The sequence below is a fragment of the Chiloscyllium plagiosum genome, unplaced genomic scaffold (genome assembly GCF_037043375.1).
Source record: "Chiloscyllium plagiosum isolate Xiang-an unplaced genomic scaffold, Cpla_swu_hap1 HiC_scaffold_11, whole genome shotgun sequence".
Classification (NCBI taxonomy): Eukaryota; Metazoa; Chordata; class Chondrichthyes; order Orectolobiformes; family Hemiscylliidae; genus Chiloscyllium; species Chiloscyllium plagiosum.
Window position 1 is genome coordinate 15,712,061 of NW_028270149.1, and position 14,622 is coordinate 15,726,682.

Genomic DNA, 14,622 nt, shown 5'->3' on the forward strand with positions numbered 1-14,622 from the left:
GGTTTTTTACACCGAGAGTGTAAGTGCCTGGTGTGTGCTGCCAGTGGAGGTGGATACAATAGCACATTTAAGGGGCATTTTAACTGATATATGACTGAGCAGGTTATCGAGGGATATGGACCATGTCGAGGCCAAAGTTCTTTAATTTAGAAAGGGGTCATGTGTCAACACAGGCTTGATGGGCCAAGAGTCCTGAGCTGTGCTGTTCTTTGTTGTAATAAACTTTAGCCTCACCGGTGATACACTTCCGGACTGAGCAAGCAAGACAGAACCAGGGTGCTCCTACAAATGTATTCTGATGCTTTTAAGTCCTTTACTCAAAATGCCATATGTAAATTTCACGAAGACATGTAGCACAGAATGAGACCACGTTTCCGTTTGTGGCTCTGCTGGTGATTAGAAAGATCTGTCCAATTGGTTCCATTCCTCCTTTCCTTCCCTCGTGTCCATGTGAATTTTCTCATTTGAGATATTCATCCAATACCCTTTTGAAAGTTACTAATGAATTACTCCCATTGCTCTTCCAGTCATAACAATTCATGGCCCCAAAACCAAAAACAAATTGTTCTCATCTCATCTCTGGTTCCTTTGCCAATTCCATTCACTCATGTCTGTCTAGTTCTGGTCACCCTGTTATAGGAAGGGTATTATTAAGCTGAAGAGATTTACCAGGATGTTTGCTGGGAATGGAGAGTGTGAATTATAAGGTGAGACTGGATTGGCTGGGATTTTTCACTGGAGCCTAAGAAGTTGAGGGATCTCTTTATAGAGATTTATAAAATTATGAGGGGTATAGATAAGGTGAATGGAAGGTGTCTTTTCTCTAGGATGGGTGATTTCAAGGTTAGGGGGCATATTTATTAAGGTGAGAGGAGAAAGATTTTAAAAAGACAATTTTTACACAGAGAGTAGTTCATGTGTGGAATGAACTTCCAGAGGAAGTGGTGGATGGAGGTAGTTACAACATTTCGATAAGTACGTGAATGAGAAATGGTTGGAGTGATGTGGGCCAAGCATAGGCAGATGGGACTAGTTAAGTTTGAGATTATGATCGGCATGGACTGCTTGGACCAAGGGTCTGTTTCTATGCTCTATCACTCTTGCTATTGGGATTTCAATAACTCAAGATTAATACGGCAATGAGGACAAAGCAAGTCCAACATGTCCTGTCACCCAATGTATACCCTTTCTTCTTCCACTCTGCTTCACTGGTGTAAAGGTGAAATTTGCCATCACTCGTTAGTGAATGTGAAACCTGTCAATAGCTGTGTGGTCTTTAAACTGTGACTCAGCTGTCTTTATTATTCTGCGGCGGTGACTGTTTCAATCAACCGCATTTCAGTGTTACATTATACTGTCCTTTGCACTGTTCTTCAGTTTAGAAAGTGCAGCTCATATATATTAAAAATAAATTGCAGCGCATGAATAGAACCCTGTAATTTAATCATGGGATTCAAATGACTCACAATTCATTTGGGCTTCCCACTGCTGAGAAGCTGTGTTGTCATTTGAAACCTGGCGTATAAATTATAAATGAACTGCTCCCATTCTTCCATAATACTTTATAATTTCAAAAGGCTCAGCAATGATGTTTCAAACTGTGAAATACACCAGTAAAGGTGACTTTAAGGATGAATCATTTTTGCTTGAAATTTCATTTACCTTTGGTGAACCCAAGTAATTGTGTAGGGATAATTATCCATGATTAATTATCTCCTTTACTGCCCGCCCACTTCCATTTCTCATTTACAATTTGCTCCATGGTGACATCACCTGAAAACGCAGTGTCCGTTTCCATGTGGATGACCTCCAGCTCGACCTCACCAATTCCTCCCTCGTCATCTCCATGGTTTCTCAATTATCAAATTATTTGTCTGATATCCAGCAGTGCACAAGTTGAAATTAGTTCCATTTAATTCTCGGGATGAGCAAAGATAGATGCCATTGCAACTCAATTTTGACGCTTTACTCACATTACCAGAGGTGAATTCAGTAGAGATGTAACAGCACAAAAGAAGGCCATTTGTCCCATTGTGTCTGCACTGGTACTGAGAAGAGTTGTCCAATTGGACCCAGTTCCCCTTCTCTTTCTCCACCTCCCTGCGGGTTTGAAGTAGTTATCCAATGCCCTTTAGTACATTACGAATGAATCTTCTCCCACTGTCTTTAGAGGCAGTGTATTCCAGATCATTACAATTTACAGCCCACTGATAGATTCCCCATAGCTCCCCTTCTGTTCTTTTGCCAGTTGGCTTTGATCCTTGCTACAAGCACTCAGCTCCCATCTCCATCTCTCTCCCTGACAACTCTGGTGAATATCAACTGTTCACAAACTTGTCATCAGATTTAATCCTAAAATAAGACTTCAATTTAAAATATCCTTTGATGTGGGCTTTCCTGGGAAGGTGCTTATGTGGGCCGTCACTGAAAGATTACTTTTTCCACCTACCCAAGGGTGGGGGTTGGATGCCAGGTGGATGAAGTGCCGGAGGATCCAGGGGTATAAGATTGCAGGCGGTTGGGGGTACAATGCCAAGTAGATGGGTGCCAGGTTGATAAGGTAGTGAGCTGGCAGGAGACCGGAAGGTGGATGGGTGAGGCAGCAGAGGTTCAAGTGCATAGAGAGAGGGTGGTAGGCATGAATTAGGGGTTGGCTCAGGCGAGGCAGTGGAGAGATGTTGGGGGGGGGGCGGGGGGGGGGGTGGCCTGGACCAGATTTGGAGTTGGGCATCATGGGAGTTGGGGGGGGCAGGGTGGGGGAAGGCATTGGGTTCAGAGGGAGTTGAGTTTGGACTCAGGGCAAAGAGTGCTGACATTGGGTATGGGTCAGGGGCATCCCTCTCGCAGTAAGCCAGGAGTTAAAGCGGCTTTTAATCCTCTAACATTTCCTGGCTAACTATTCCAAAAGGTCAGCTGCAAACATCCGAAGGAGGAGGAGACTTTCTCAGTGGGTTGCAGATGCCAAATAATTGCCCATCTGAAATTTCAATGTCAAGTTCCTGGGCACCTCCCGCATGGTCAGTACGTTGTGATTTCTGCATATTCTAGGTGTGGATCTTCCAGGCTACATCTGACCTCCCCCTATCCAGAAATCTGGGCCATTACCTTCCAGTCCACGCCATCAAACTTCTTCATAATTTTAAAAACTTCATTTAAATCTCCTTTTTCTGCTCTGGGGCAACCATCCCTGTTTCGGCAGTCCCTCCTCAGAAGCGAAGTCCCTCATCCCTGCTATTGTTGTAGTAATTCTCTGTGCCTTCATCAAGCCAAAGGGTTAAGGGCAAACTGGAAGGGAGTGCAAGTAAGAGGGAGGCGATGGCCTCGTGGGATCATTATAAGTTCATTAATCCAGAGACCCAGGTGATGTTCTGGGCACCCTGGTCAAATTCTGCCATGGCAGATGGTGGAATTTGAATTCACAAAGTGTCCAATGACTGTGAAACCATTATTAATTGTCAGGAAAAACCCATCTGATTCACTTAAATCATTTCAGGAAGGATATCTGCCATCCTTACCTCGTCTGGCCTATATATGAATCCAGACCCACAGCAATATGGTTGAGTCTTAACTGCCCTCTGGGTAATTAGGGATGGGGATGAATTTTGGCATAGCCAGTGAGACCCACATCCCGTGAAGGAATTAAATTGGTTCATACTGCTGCCTCATAGCGCCAGAGACCCGGGTTTGGTTCCAGCTTTGGACAACTGTCTGTGTGGAATTTGCACGTTCTCCCCATGTCTGCGTGGGTTTCCTCCCACGGTCCAAAGATGTGGACGTTAGGTGGATTGGCTATAGGAAATTGCCCACAGTGTCCGGGGATGTGCAGAGCTGGGCATTAGTCATGGGAAATGCAGGCTTACAGGGATAGCGCATGTGGGTAGGTCTGGGTAGTATGCTTTTCAGAGGGTCAGTGTGGACGCAATGGGCCAAATGGCTTGCTTCCACACTGTAGGAATTCTATTGGTCCATGAATTTAAAAAAAAGGTGACTGAATAACTCTGTCTGAATAGCTCCTCATTGTTACTACGGACTGAATGGCCTCCTTAGCACATGATGCTGCTGAGGTAATGAGCCTGTTTGTTGAGCACAGTAACCTCTTGATGATGTGAGTGTTAAAAGCTGCTTGGTAATAATTGCTGTACGGTGACCAGTGCTGTTCTGACTGACCTCCTTGCATTCATTCTCATGGCCATCTCTCCTGATGTTCATTTTCAGGGCATCACAAAGGCCAGCCATACACAAAGGATCCCAAAGTCCAGGGCTTCATCCGGTGGGTAAAAGGGCAGCACGAGAAGGATGTGATGAAGAGTTCTGTAATTGGCGGTTACTATTCCTTCCCTCCAGCCCCAAAGTTATTTCAGGAATACTGTAAAAATTTGGATGGTAAGAATTGTATTGGACTCGCTGCACCTTGAATTCCTCGATGGTGTCCCTGACTAACTGTCAAAATAATGAACCTTAGTAAGGAAAACGATTGAGCTTCGCGTCCGAGACAGAACGTCCCCCGGGGCTGCTCTGTGTACCATCACCACCCCCCCTTTGATCGATCCTTGTGTCCTCCAGTTGAGTCCATTTCTGGGTTGAGACATTAAAATAAAGCCCCTGTGCTTTTTCACGGGTGTTATGAAAGCTCCCATGGGTCTTTTCCAAAGGAGTTACCCCTGGTGTCTCGAGTAATATTTATCCTACAATCAGTAACGCAAAATGAAAACATCAGGTTATCTGATTATTGTCTCATTACTGTTTGTGGAAGCTTGCTGTGCACAAATTGAGCTGCTGTGTTCCAAAGTGCTTCAATGGCTGTACAGTGCTTTGGGACTTCCTGAGGTCACAAATATTACTATAAAAATGCAAATCCTGTTTTTCTTTACACAAGAGGATGATCTTGACTCTCAGGGCTTTATGAAGGATAATGGATTGCCCTGCCATTTCCAACTTGCTGTATTCAACTTTCAGAATCTGCGGCAGAGGATGACCAAAAGCAAATACTGGGCATAGTACAGGGTTGGCTCTACATTGATTCGGACTGGGTAAACATTACTGTGCAGTGAGCTATCACTGAATCAGTCTGATGCAAACATGTGCAGCTTTGTGAGAGCACCTTATGTCTTTATAAACACAGGTGGCTACAAGAGCAGGTCAGGAATACCATAGCGCATAACTCACCTCCTGACTCCCCCAATTCCAATTCACATTCTATAAGGCACAAGTCAGGAGTGTGATGGAATACTCCCCACTTGCCTAGACGGGTGCAGCTCCAACAATGCTGAAGAAGCTTGACACCATTCAGGACAAAGCAGCCCACTTAGTTGGCACCATATCCACAAGCATCTACTCCCTCCACCACTGACACTCAGTAGCGGCAGTGTGTACTATCTACAAGATGCGCTGCAGAAATTCACCAAAGATCCTTAGACAGTACTTTCTAAGTCCACAGCCACTTTCATCGAGAAGGACAAGGGTAGCAGATATATTGTCAAAGAGTGTGGTGCTGGAAAAGCACAGCTCATCAGGCAGCATCCGAGGAGCGGGAGAATCAACGTTTCAAGCATAAACTCTTCATCAGTCATTCCTGATGAAGGGCTTATGCCCGATACGTCAACTCTCCCGCTCCTCAGATGCTGCCTGATCTGCTGTGCTTTTCCAGCACCACACTCTTCGACTCTGATCTCCAGCATCTGCAGTGCTCACTTTCTCACAGCAGATATATTAGAACACCACCCCCTGCAAGTTCCCCTCCAAGCCACTCACCATCCTGACTTGGAAATATATCGCTATTCCTTCATTGTCACTGGTCAAAATCCTGGAATTCCCTCCCTAAGGGCATTGAGGGTCAGTCCACAGCATGTGGACCGCAGCGGTTCAAGAAAGCAGCTCACTTCCATCTTCTCAAGGGCAACTAGGGACGGGAAATACATGCTAGCCATGTCAGTGACACCCACATCCCACAAATTAATACGTTTTTTAAAAAACCTCTGCCTTTTTTTTCATAATTAATACACAGGCTGTGGGTACCGCTGGCAAGACCAGTATTGATTCACCCTCCTGAATTGCCCTTTCAGAATCAGGTGGTGAGGTGTCTTCTTCACCATCTTCCTTGGCCCTTTCTGAGTGCAATTAAGAGTCAACCGCATTGCTGTGGGTCTGGAGTCACTTGTCGGCTAGATGGGACCAGAATGGTAGCTTTCCTTCCTGAAAAGATTTCAGCTAACCAAGTGAGATTTTGTGCCAACGTGTAACATTCTCTGGGCATCATTACTTTCAATAATGGTTTATTCTGGATTTATTTAATAAATAGAATTTAAATTCCTCCAGCTACCACACTGAATCAAGTCTGTCAATTATTAATCTAGGCCTTTGGAATGGTAAAATAATGCTGGAAACTCTCAGCAAGTCTGGAAGCATTATTGGTGAGGGAAACACAGTATTATTTCCTCTGGATTACTGATCTGGTAACATAAGCACTATGTTAACGCCAGTCTGGTAATATAAGCACTGTTACCACTGGTCCGGTGATACTAGCACTATGTTACCATTGGTCTGGTAATGTAAGCACTATTTTACCACTAGTTTGGTAATATAAGCACTGTGTTACCACTGGTTTGGTAATACTAGCACTATGTTTACCACTGGTTTGTAACATAAGCACTGTGTTACCATTGTTCTGGTAATGTTAGCACTATGTTATCATTTCCATTTATCATTCATATGCAAGTGTTTACTAGTGTTGTCATATACATTCAACAAATGTGTCATCTTCGACCAATAGTTCCTTGATAAGAAACCTGAATTAATCCTGTCAGTTACAAAAATCTGTCACTGTTTTGAAACATCAGAAAGCCCAGTTGTGGCCCTGCAGCAGATAATGTTTTACTTGTTTATTTATGAAGTGCTTGTGTTTACTATGAGGCTGTTGGTTGTTTAACCTCATATCCAAAATGGGTTTTAATTCTCCAGCTGAGGCTCTCTTGACCTCCACCAGTGAACTGAAGAAGGAGATTGAAAGTCTGCACTATAAAGAGCACAAGAGGCTTATCCTTCAGGGAACCATCGTTGCTGTTCAATACATCTGTCACACAGATCCGGCTGTGAGACTGGGAGCAGTGCCCATTCAGGTATGGTTAGCTCAATGCTGAAGTTTGGTTCAATACTTACCAGTGGTTTTACTTGAAGCCACTGGAGATAATCATGTCCCTCAAATCTGCAACCTGGCACCCTTTCCAGTGACATTTATTCTTTCACAGAATGTGCCCACTACTGACATTTGTAGTCGAGTCCTAATTGCCCGTGAGAAAGTGATGGCAGAGCAGAGATGTCACGACCCCGCCTGGTGTGGGTAGACCCCAGATGCTGCTAGGGAGGGAGTTTTGACCCAGTGGCACTGAAGCAACAGCGATACATTTCCAAGTCAGAACAGTGAAGTGAACTTGCAGGAATTGGTTTCCCATGTATCTGCTGCCTTTGTCTTTCTAGGTAGTAGAGGTGATGGGTTTGGAAGGTGCTGTTGAAAGAACCATGACGAGTAGTTGCAGTGCGGCTTACAGATGGTATGCATGCCTGCCACTATATGTCAGTGGAATGTAGTGCCAATCAAGCAGGCTGCTTTGTCCTGGATGATGTCAACTTACTTGAGTGTTGTTGGTGCTGTACCCGTCCAGGGGAGTGGAGAATATTCCATCATACTCCTGATTGTGCCTTGTAGGCAGTAGACAGCCTTTTGGGAGTTGAGATCAGAGTGGTGCTGGAAAAACACCGCAGCTCAGGCAGCATCCGAGGAGCAGGAACATCGACGTGTCGGGCAAAAGCCCTTCATCAGGAATAGAGGCTTTTGGGAGTCGGGAGTTGAGTTACTCACTGCAAAATTCCCACCTCTGACTTGTTCTTGTAGCCGCTGCTGACGAAGTACAGTTTCTGTTCAGTGACAACGACAAAAATGTTGTAAGTTTAAGGTTTCGGCGATGGTAATGTTATTAAAAATCAAGGGGCGATGACTAGATTTTCTTTTGTTTGAGATGGTCATTCTGAGCAATTCTGTGGCACAAATGTTACTGACTATCTGTCAGTCTGATTCTGAGTGTTGTCCAGCATTTGTGAATGGTGTCAAACATTGTACAATCCCTGAAGTTGCTGTTGTCACCATGAGTGGACTTGTCAGCAATTAAACACCTGACCTGTTTTATTCGTCATGCTAACTCTTATCTCTAATCAATTAAAATTTTTTTGCATTAGGAATACACCCTAATAAATTAACCTTACTCATCTGATGTGTTTCATGGCAATGTTTGTAATGAGAGAACTCTGATATTGATACTTCATGCCAAATGTTGAGAAAGACCAATGAAGCTCATTACAAGTCACACTGCAAATAGGGAACTCTCCAACCAGTAAATATTACATGAGTTGGCTTTGCCAACTCAACATTGTACATTTCATCATCTTTGCTTCCCCTATCATTGTGATTCATAGTGACCACATCTGTAGCAAGTGTTGGTTGCTTGAGGAACTCTGGCTCAGAGTTGGAACTTTGAACACTGCAATACATCAGGGAGAGAGAGAGTTACCAAACTGCTGTGTTTCAGGAGGCAGTCATACCCCTTAGATAAACCACCTCAATGGTCAGTGATCAGGGACTGGAGGGTGGGACTACAAGTGAGAAAGATAGAGGAATCCAGGAGGTAGTGCTGAAGGAGCCTCAGCCCTTGAGCCTGTTGAACAGGTTTGAGATTCTTGCTCCCTTTGTGGATTAGAGCAGGGGCTGTAGTGGGGATGACTAGAGGAACCGCAGTTATCTGAAGGACACGGGCAGAGAGTATTTCGTTGTGTTAAGTGAATGCCGCATAATCATATGTTGGATAACATAGTTAGCCAAGCATCGGGACCTTGCGATCTTGTTCGGTTAATCCAAAATGCGGTTAATTGAATGCCGGATAATCGAGATTCCTCTGTACAGGACTGTGGTACAGGGAGCCATTCAAGAGAGGGGAGAAGAGAGAAATGTAGTTGTAATCAGGAATTGTATAAGTCAGGGAAGGTCAGGGAAATAGACACTGTTCCAGTGGCCAGGATCGAGAGTCCCAAAGATTATGTTGCCTGCCTGATGCCTGGGTTCAGGATACCTGAACTGGGCTGCAGAGGACTTAGAGTGGGAGGGGAACGATCCAGTTATCATGGTCTGCGCAGGTACCAACATTACAGGTAGAACGAGGTTCTGCTGAGGGAATATGAACAGTCAGGGGCTAAATTATTAAGCAGACCCAAAAAGATAATCTCTATATTACTACCTGAGCCATGAGCGAATTGGCACAGGGTCAACAGGATTAAAGAAACAAATGTGTGGCTCAAAGATTGATGTGGGGAAAAGGGGTTCAGATTCATTGGCAGGAGTACTGAGGAAGGAGGGAGCTGTTCCATTAGGACAGGCTCCACCTGAATCATGCTGGGACGAGAATCCTGGCGAATTGCTTAACTAGGGCTATGGATAGGCAAGTGTTCAGTTATTTGGAAAATAATGAAAAAAGTTAAAGGGAAGGTGGGCTTAGCAGAGATTGTTAACGTTTCCAGAACAAGTAAAAGGGCAGAGAGTTTTGAAAGGGTCAGGAATCTGACTTTGGGTGCAGCAGGCAAGAGGGCAACAATGAAAAGGGGGACACAGTCAATGATTAGAACATAGAACATTACAGCACAGTACAGGCCCTTTGGCCCTCGATGTTGCGCCGACCTGTCATACCAATCTGAAACCCATGTAACCTACACTATTCCATGTACGTCCTAATGCTTGTCCAATGATGACTTAAATGTACTTAAAGTTGGCGAATCTACTACCGTTGCAGGCAAAGCATTCCATACCCTTACTACTCCCTGAGTAAAGAAACTACCTCTGACATCTGTCCTATATCTATCACCCCTCAAATGATGGTGCAGTACTTAAATGGACACAGTATATGGAACAAGGTAAAATGAGCTTGTGGTACAGATTGAAATTGGTGGGTATGACAGAGTCATGGTAGCAAGGGGATCAGGATTGGGAACTAAATATCCAAGGATGCATGTCCTATCAAGAGGTCAGGCAGATGAGAGTGCGGGCTCAGAGGAGGGTTGCTGTGTTAGTAAGAAATGAAATTAAACCAAATGCAGTAAGTGATATAGAATTGTGTGTGGGTAGAGTTGAGGAACCACAAAAGGAAAAATACCCTGATCGATGTTTAGTACAGGCCTCCTAGCAATAGTCAGGATGTGGACCATAAAATAAACCAGAACATAGAAAAGGCACATAAGACGGGCACTGTCACAGTAATCACGGAAAACTGGGGATATAAGGTTGGTAATGGTTCCCAACAAAAGGAACTAATGGAATGTCAACAAGATTTTTTTTTGGAACAGCTTGTACTCGACCCCAACAGGTAATTCTGAGTTTGGTGATGTGTAATGAGGTCGACTTGACTAGGGAGCTTAAGGTGAAGGAACCTCTAGGGGGTAGTGTCCATAATGTGACAGAATTCACCTTCCAGTTTGAGAATGAGAAGCTGGACTCAGATGTAACGGTATTAAAGTTGAGGGAAGGTAACTGCAAAGACATGAGGGAGGAGCAGGCCAGAGTTGATTGGAAGGGGACCCCAGCAGGGAAGATAATGGACCAGCAACAGCAGGAGTTTCTGGGGGTTAATTCGGGAGGCATGACAGATTTTTATCCCAAGGAAGAAGAAACGGGCTAAGGGTAGGATGAAGCAACCACAGCTGACGAGAGAAATCAGGGATAGTATAAAAGCAAAATGAAAACCATACAATGTGGTGAATGAATGGAAAGCCAGAGGGTTAGGAAGCTTTTAAAAACCAGCAGAGGATAACTTTTAAAAAAAGCAATAAGGAGGGAGAAGATGAACTATGAGAGTAAGCTAACTGGTATTATTTAAGAAAATTGCAAGAGTGTTTTTTTTAGATATCTCAAAGGGAAGAGAGAGACAAGCACAGACATTGGACCCCTGGAAAATAAGGCTGGGGAAGAAGTAATAGGGAATGAAGAAATGAAGGAGGAACTGAATAGGTATTTTGCATCAATTTTCACCCTGAAAGACGCTAGCAGCACACCAGAACTTTGAGAGTCAGGAGAGTGTAGTGGCTGTCATAAGGAGAAGGTGCTGAAGAAGCTGAAAGGTCTGAGTGTGCATAAATCATCTGGATGAAATGGACTAGAGTTCTGAAGGAGTTAGCTGAGGAGATTGTAGGGGCATTGTTAGTTATCTTTCTGGAATCTTTTTTCTTTATTTCTTTATTTTTCTGCTTTTATATTCAATGTGTTGGTTTATTTTTACTTTGTTTTAAGATGGCACTGGAGAATTGCGACACTATATAACCATAAGTTTCACTGTATTTTGTAACAAAATACACATGACAATAAATAAATCAAGACGGGAGGGTCCCAAAAGATGGGAAAATGGCTAATGTACCATCCGTGTTTAAGAAAGGAGGGAGGCAGAAAACAGGAATCTGTAGGCCAGCTTATGCCTGAAATGTCGATTCTCCTTCTCCTTTGATGCTGCCTGACCTGCTGCGCTTTTCCAGCAACACACTTTAAGCTTTGTTCGATGGGTAAGACTTCAGAGTCCAATGATTAAGGATGAGATTGCAAAGTACTCGGGGAAGTGTGTGGTTAAATAGGGCTGAGTCAGCACAGCCTCATCAGGGGAAGGTCATGCCTGACAAAACTGTTAGAATTCTTTGAGGAGGTAATGAGCAAGTTAGATATGAAAGAGCCAGTGGACGTGATCTATTTGGATTTCCAGAAGACCTTTCACAAAGTGCTGCAGAGGAGGCTACTAAATCAGATAAGAGCCCGTGGTGTTCGGGGCAGGGTTCTGGCAAGGATAGATGATTGGTTGACTGGCAGCGGGTAGGGATAAACATGTCTTTTTCAGTTTGGTAAGCCAGGGACTAGTGGAGTTGTGCAAAGGTTCCTATTGAACCACAGCTATTCACATTATACATTAACGATCTGGATGAAGGAATTGAGAGCATTGTTGCTAGGTTTGCAGATGATACTAGGATAGGTGGAGGGACAGGTGGTATTCAGGAAGTGGGGAGGCTGCAGGAAGATTTAGACAGTTTAGGAGAGTAGGCAAAGAAGTTGCAGATGGAATGCAATGTGGGAAAATGTGAGGTTCTGCACTTTGGTGGGAAGAAGAGGTGTAGACTATTTTCTAAATGGGAAAAGGCTTTGGAAATCTGAAGCACAAAGAGGTTTTGGAGTGCTAGATCATTAAAGTCAGTGGAGTAATGGACAGTTTGGAAGAATGTTGCAGGTTGCAGGGAGACTTGGATAAACTGCAGAATTGGGCTGAGAGGTGGCAAATGGAGTTCAATGCAGCTAAATGTGAGGTGATGCACTTTGGGAAGAATAACAGGAGTACTGGGTCAATGGAAAGATTCTTGGTGGTGTGGATATGCAGAGGGTTCTTAGGGTCCATGTACATAGATCCCTGAAAGTTGCCACCCAGGTTGATAGTGCTGTTAAGAAGGCATACAGTGTGTTAGGTTTCATTGGTAGAGGGATTGAGTTCCGGAGCTGCAGTATTATGCTGCAACTATACAAAACGCTGGTGCGGCCACACTTGGAATATTGTGTACAGTTCTGGTCGCCATATTTCGGGAAGGATATGGAAGCATTGGAAAAGATGCAGAGGAGATTTACCAGGATGTTGCCTGGTCTGGAGGGAAGCTCTTATGAGGAAAGGCTTGAGAGACTTGGATCTGTTCTCATTGGAAAGAAGAGGCTAAGAGGGGATTTGATAGAGACATACAAGATGATCAGAAGATTAGACAGGGTAGACAGAGAAAGTCTTTTTCCTAGGATGATGATGTCAGCTTGTACGAGGGGACACAACTACAAATTGAGGGGTGATAGATTTAAGACAGATGTCAGAGGCAGGTTCTTTACGCAGAGAGTGATAAGGGCGTGGAATGCCCTACCTGCTAATGTAGTCAACTCAGCCACATTAGGGAGATTTAAACAATCCTTGGATAAGCACATGGATGATGATGGGGTAGTGTGGGGGGGCGAGCTGAGAATAGTTCACAGGTCGGCGCAACATCGAGGGCTGAAGCTCCTGTTCTGCATGTGTATTGTTCTATGTTCTATTCTGTTAAGGTTAACATACAGGTTCAGTTGTCACTTAAGAAGGTAAATGCAGTCTTGGTATTCATTTCAAGAGGGCTAAAAAACAAGAGCAGAGATGTACGGCTGAGGCTATGTAAGGCTGTGGTCAGACAGCATTTGGAATGTTGTGAGCAATTTTGGGCCCGTATTGAAGGAAGGATGTGGTGGCATTAGAGAGGATCCAGGGGACGTTTTCAAAAATGATCCCGCAAGTGAAGGGCTTGTCATGTGGGGAGTGGTTGAGGATGTAGGGTCTATACTCAGTGGAATTGAGAAGGACAGGATGGGGGAGGGGCAGATGGTCTGATTAAAATATAGAATCTAGATTAGAGTGGTGCTGGAAAAGCACAGCAGGTCAGACAGCATCCGAGGAGCAGGAAAATCGACGTTTCGGGCAAAAGCCCTTCATTAGGAATAGAGGCAGGGTGCCTACAGAGTGGAGAGGTAAATGAGAGGGGACTGGAGGTGAGGAGAAAGTAGCATAGAGTACAATAGGTGAAAGGGGGTGGGGATGGAGGTGATATGTCAGAGAGGAGGGTGGGGGAAGGTACCAATGAGTACAACGGGTGGATTGGGATGGGGATGAAGGTGATAGATCAGAGAGGAGCTGCCTGACCTGCTGTGCTTTTTCAGCACCACGCTAATCTAGACTCTGGTTTTCAGCATCTGCAGTCCTTGTTTTTACCTTAACATATGGAATACTGAGAGGCCTGGATAGAATGGATGTGGAGAAGATGTTCCCACCAGTAGGAGAGACTGAGACCTGAGGGCACCGCCTCGGAATGAAAGGGTGACTTTCAAACTGAGATGAAGAGGAATTTCTTCCACCAGAGGGTGTGAATCTGTGGAGCTGATAACTGCAGAGGGCTGTGGAGGCCAAGTTATTGAGTGTCTTTAAAACAGGGGTAGGTAGGTTCTTGTTTGGGAAGAGGATCAAGGGTTAAAGGGAGACAACAGGAAAATGGGATTGAAAAACTTATTAGCCATGATTGAAGGGCAGAGCAGACTCACTGGGCTGAATGGCCTAATTCGGCTCCTATACCTCATCGTCATTCCCCAGCCGCACCATTTTTCAGTACTATTCAGATTTTCCTGATCTTCCAGGATCCTGTGTATTCATCCAACTCGCTGCCTTTCTGTTACTGTAAGATATGGGCCACTTCCTTCCCTACCATCCTGCACAGTTTGCCTGATCTGTTTGGAATCTAATACTGGCACCTACTTGTTTAACACCCTTATTAACATTCTTCTTGAATTCAAACCCCATTGTCCTGAGAAACCATTGCTCAGCTTGAATGATCAGGTGAATTGGCCATGCTAAATTGCCCGTAGTGCTAGGTGCATTAGTCAGAGAGAAATGGGTCTGGGTGGTTTACTCTTTGGAGGGTTGGTGTGGACTGGTTGGGCCGAAGGGCCTGCTTCCACACTATAGGGAATCTAATCTAATCTAAATTCCTATTAAAATGGAGAAT

At 44.4% G+C, this 14,622-nt stretch overlaps 1 protein-coding gene across 4 annotated transcripts in view; it reads left to right on the forward strand.

Annotated features, from left to right (window-relative positions):
• The window catches only part of LOC122557425 (RPA-related protein RADX), a 96,059-nt gene that overhangs the window by 48,059 nt on the left and 33,378 nt on the right, over nucleotides 1-14,622 (forward strand). For all 4 annotated transcript variants that reach the window (XM_043705146.2, XM_043705143.2, XM_043705144.2 and 1 more), the window contains exons 9-10: nucleotides 4,216-4,383; nucleotides 6,958-7,115. In XM_043705146.2, coding sequence (XP_043561081.1) covers nucleotides 4,216-4,383; nucleotides 6,958-7,115 — 326 coding nt within the window. The remainder of the gene's footprint in view (nucleotides 1-4,215; nucleotides 4,384-6,957; nucleotides 7,116-14,622) is intronic.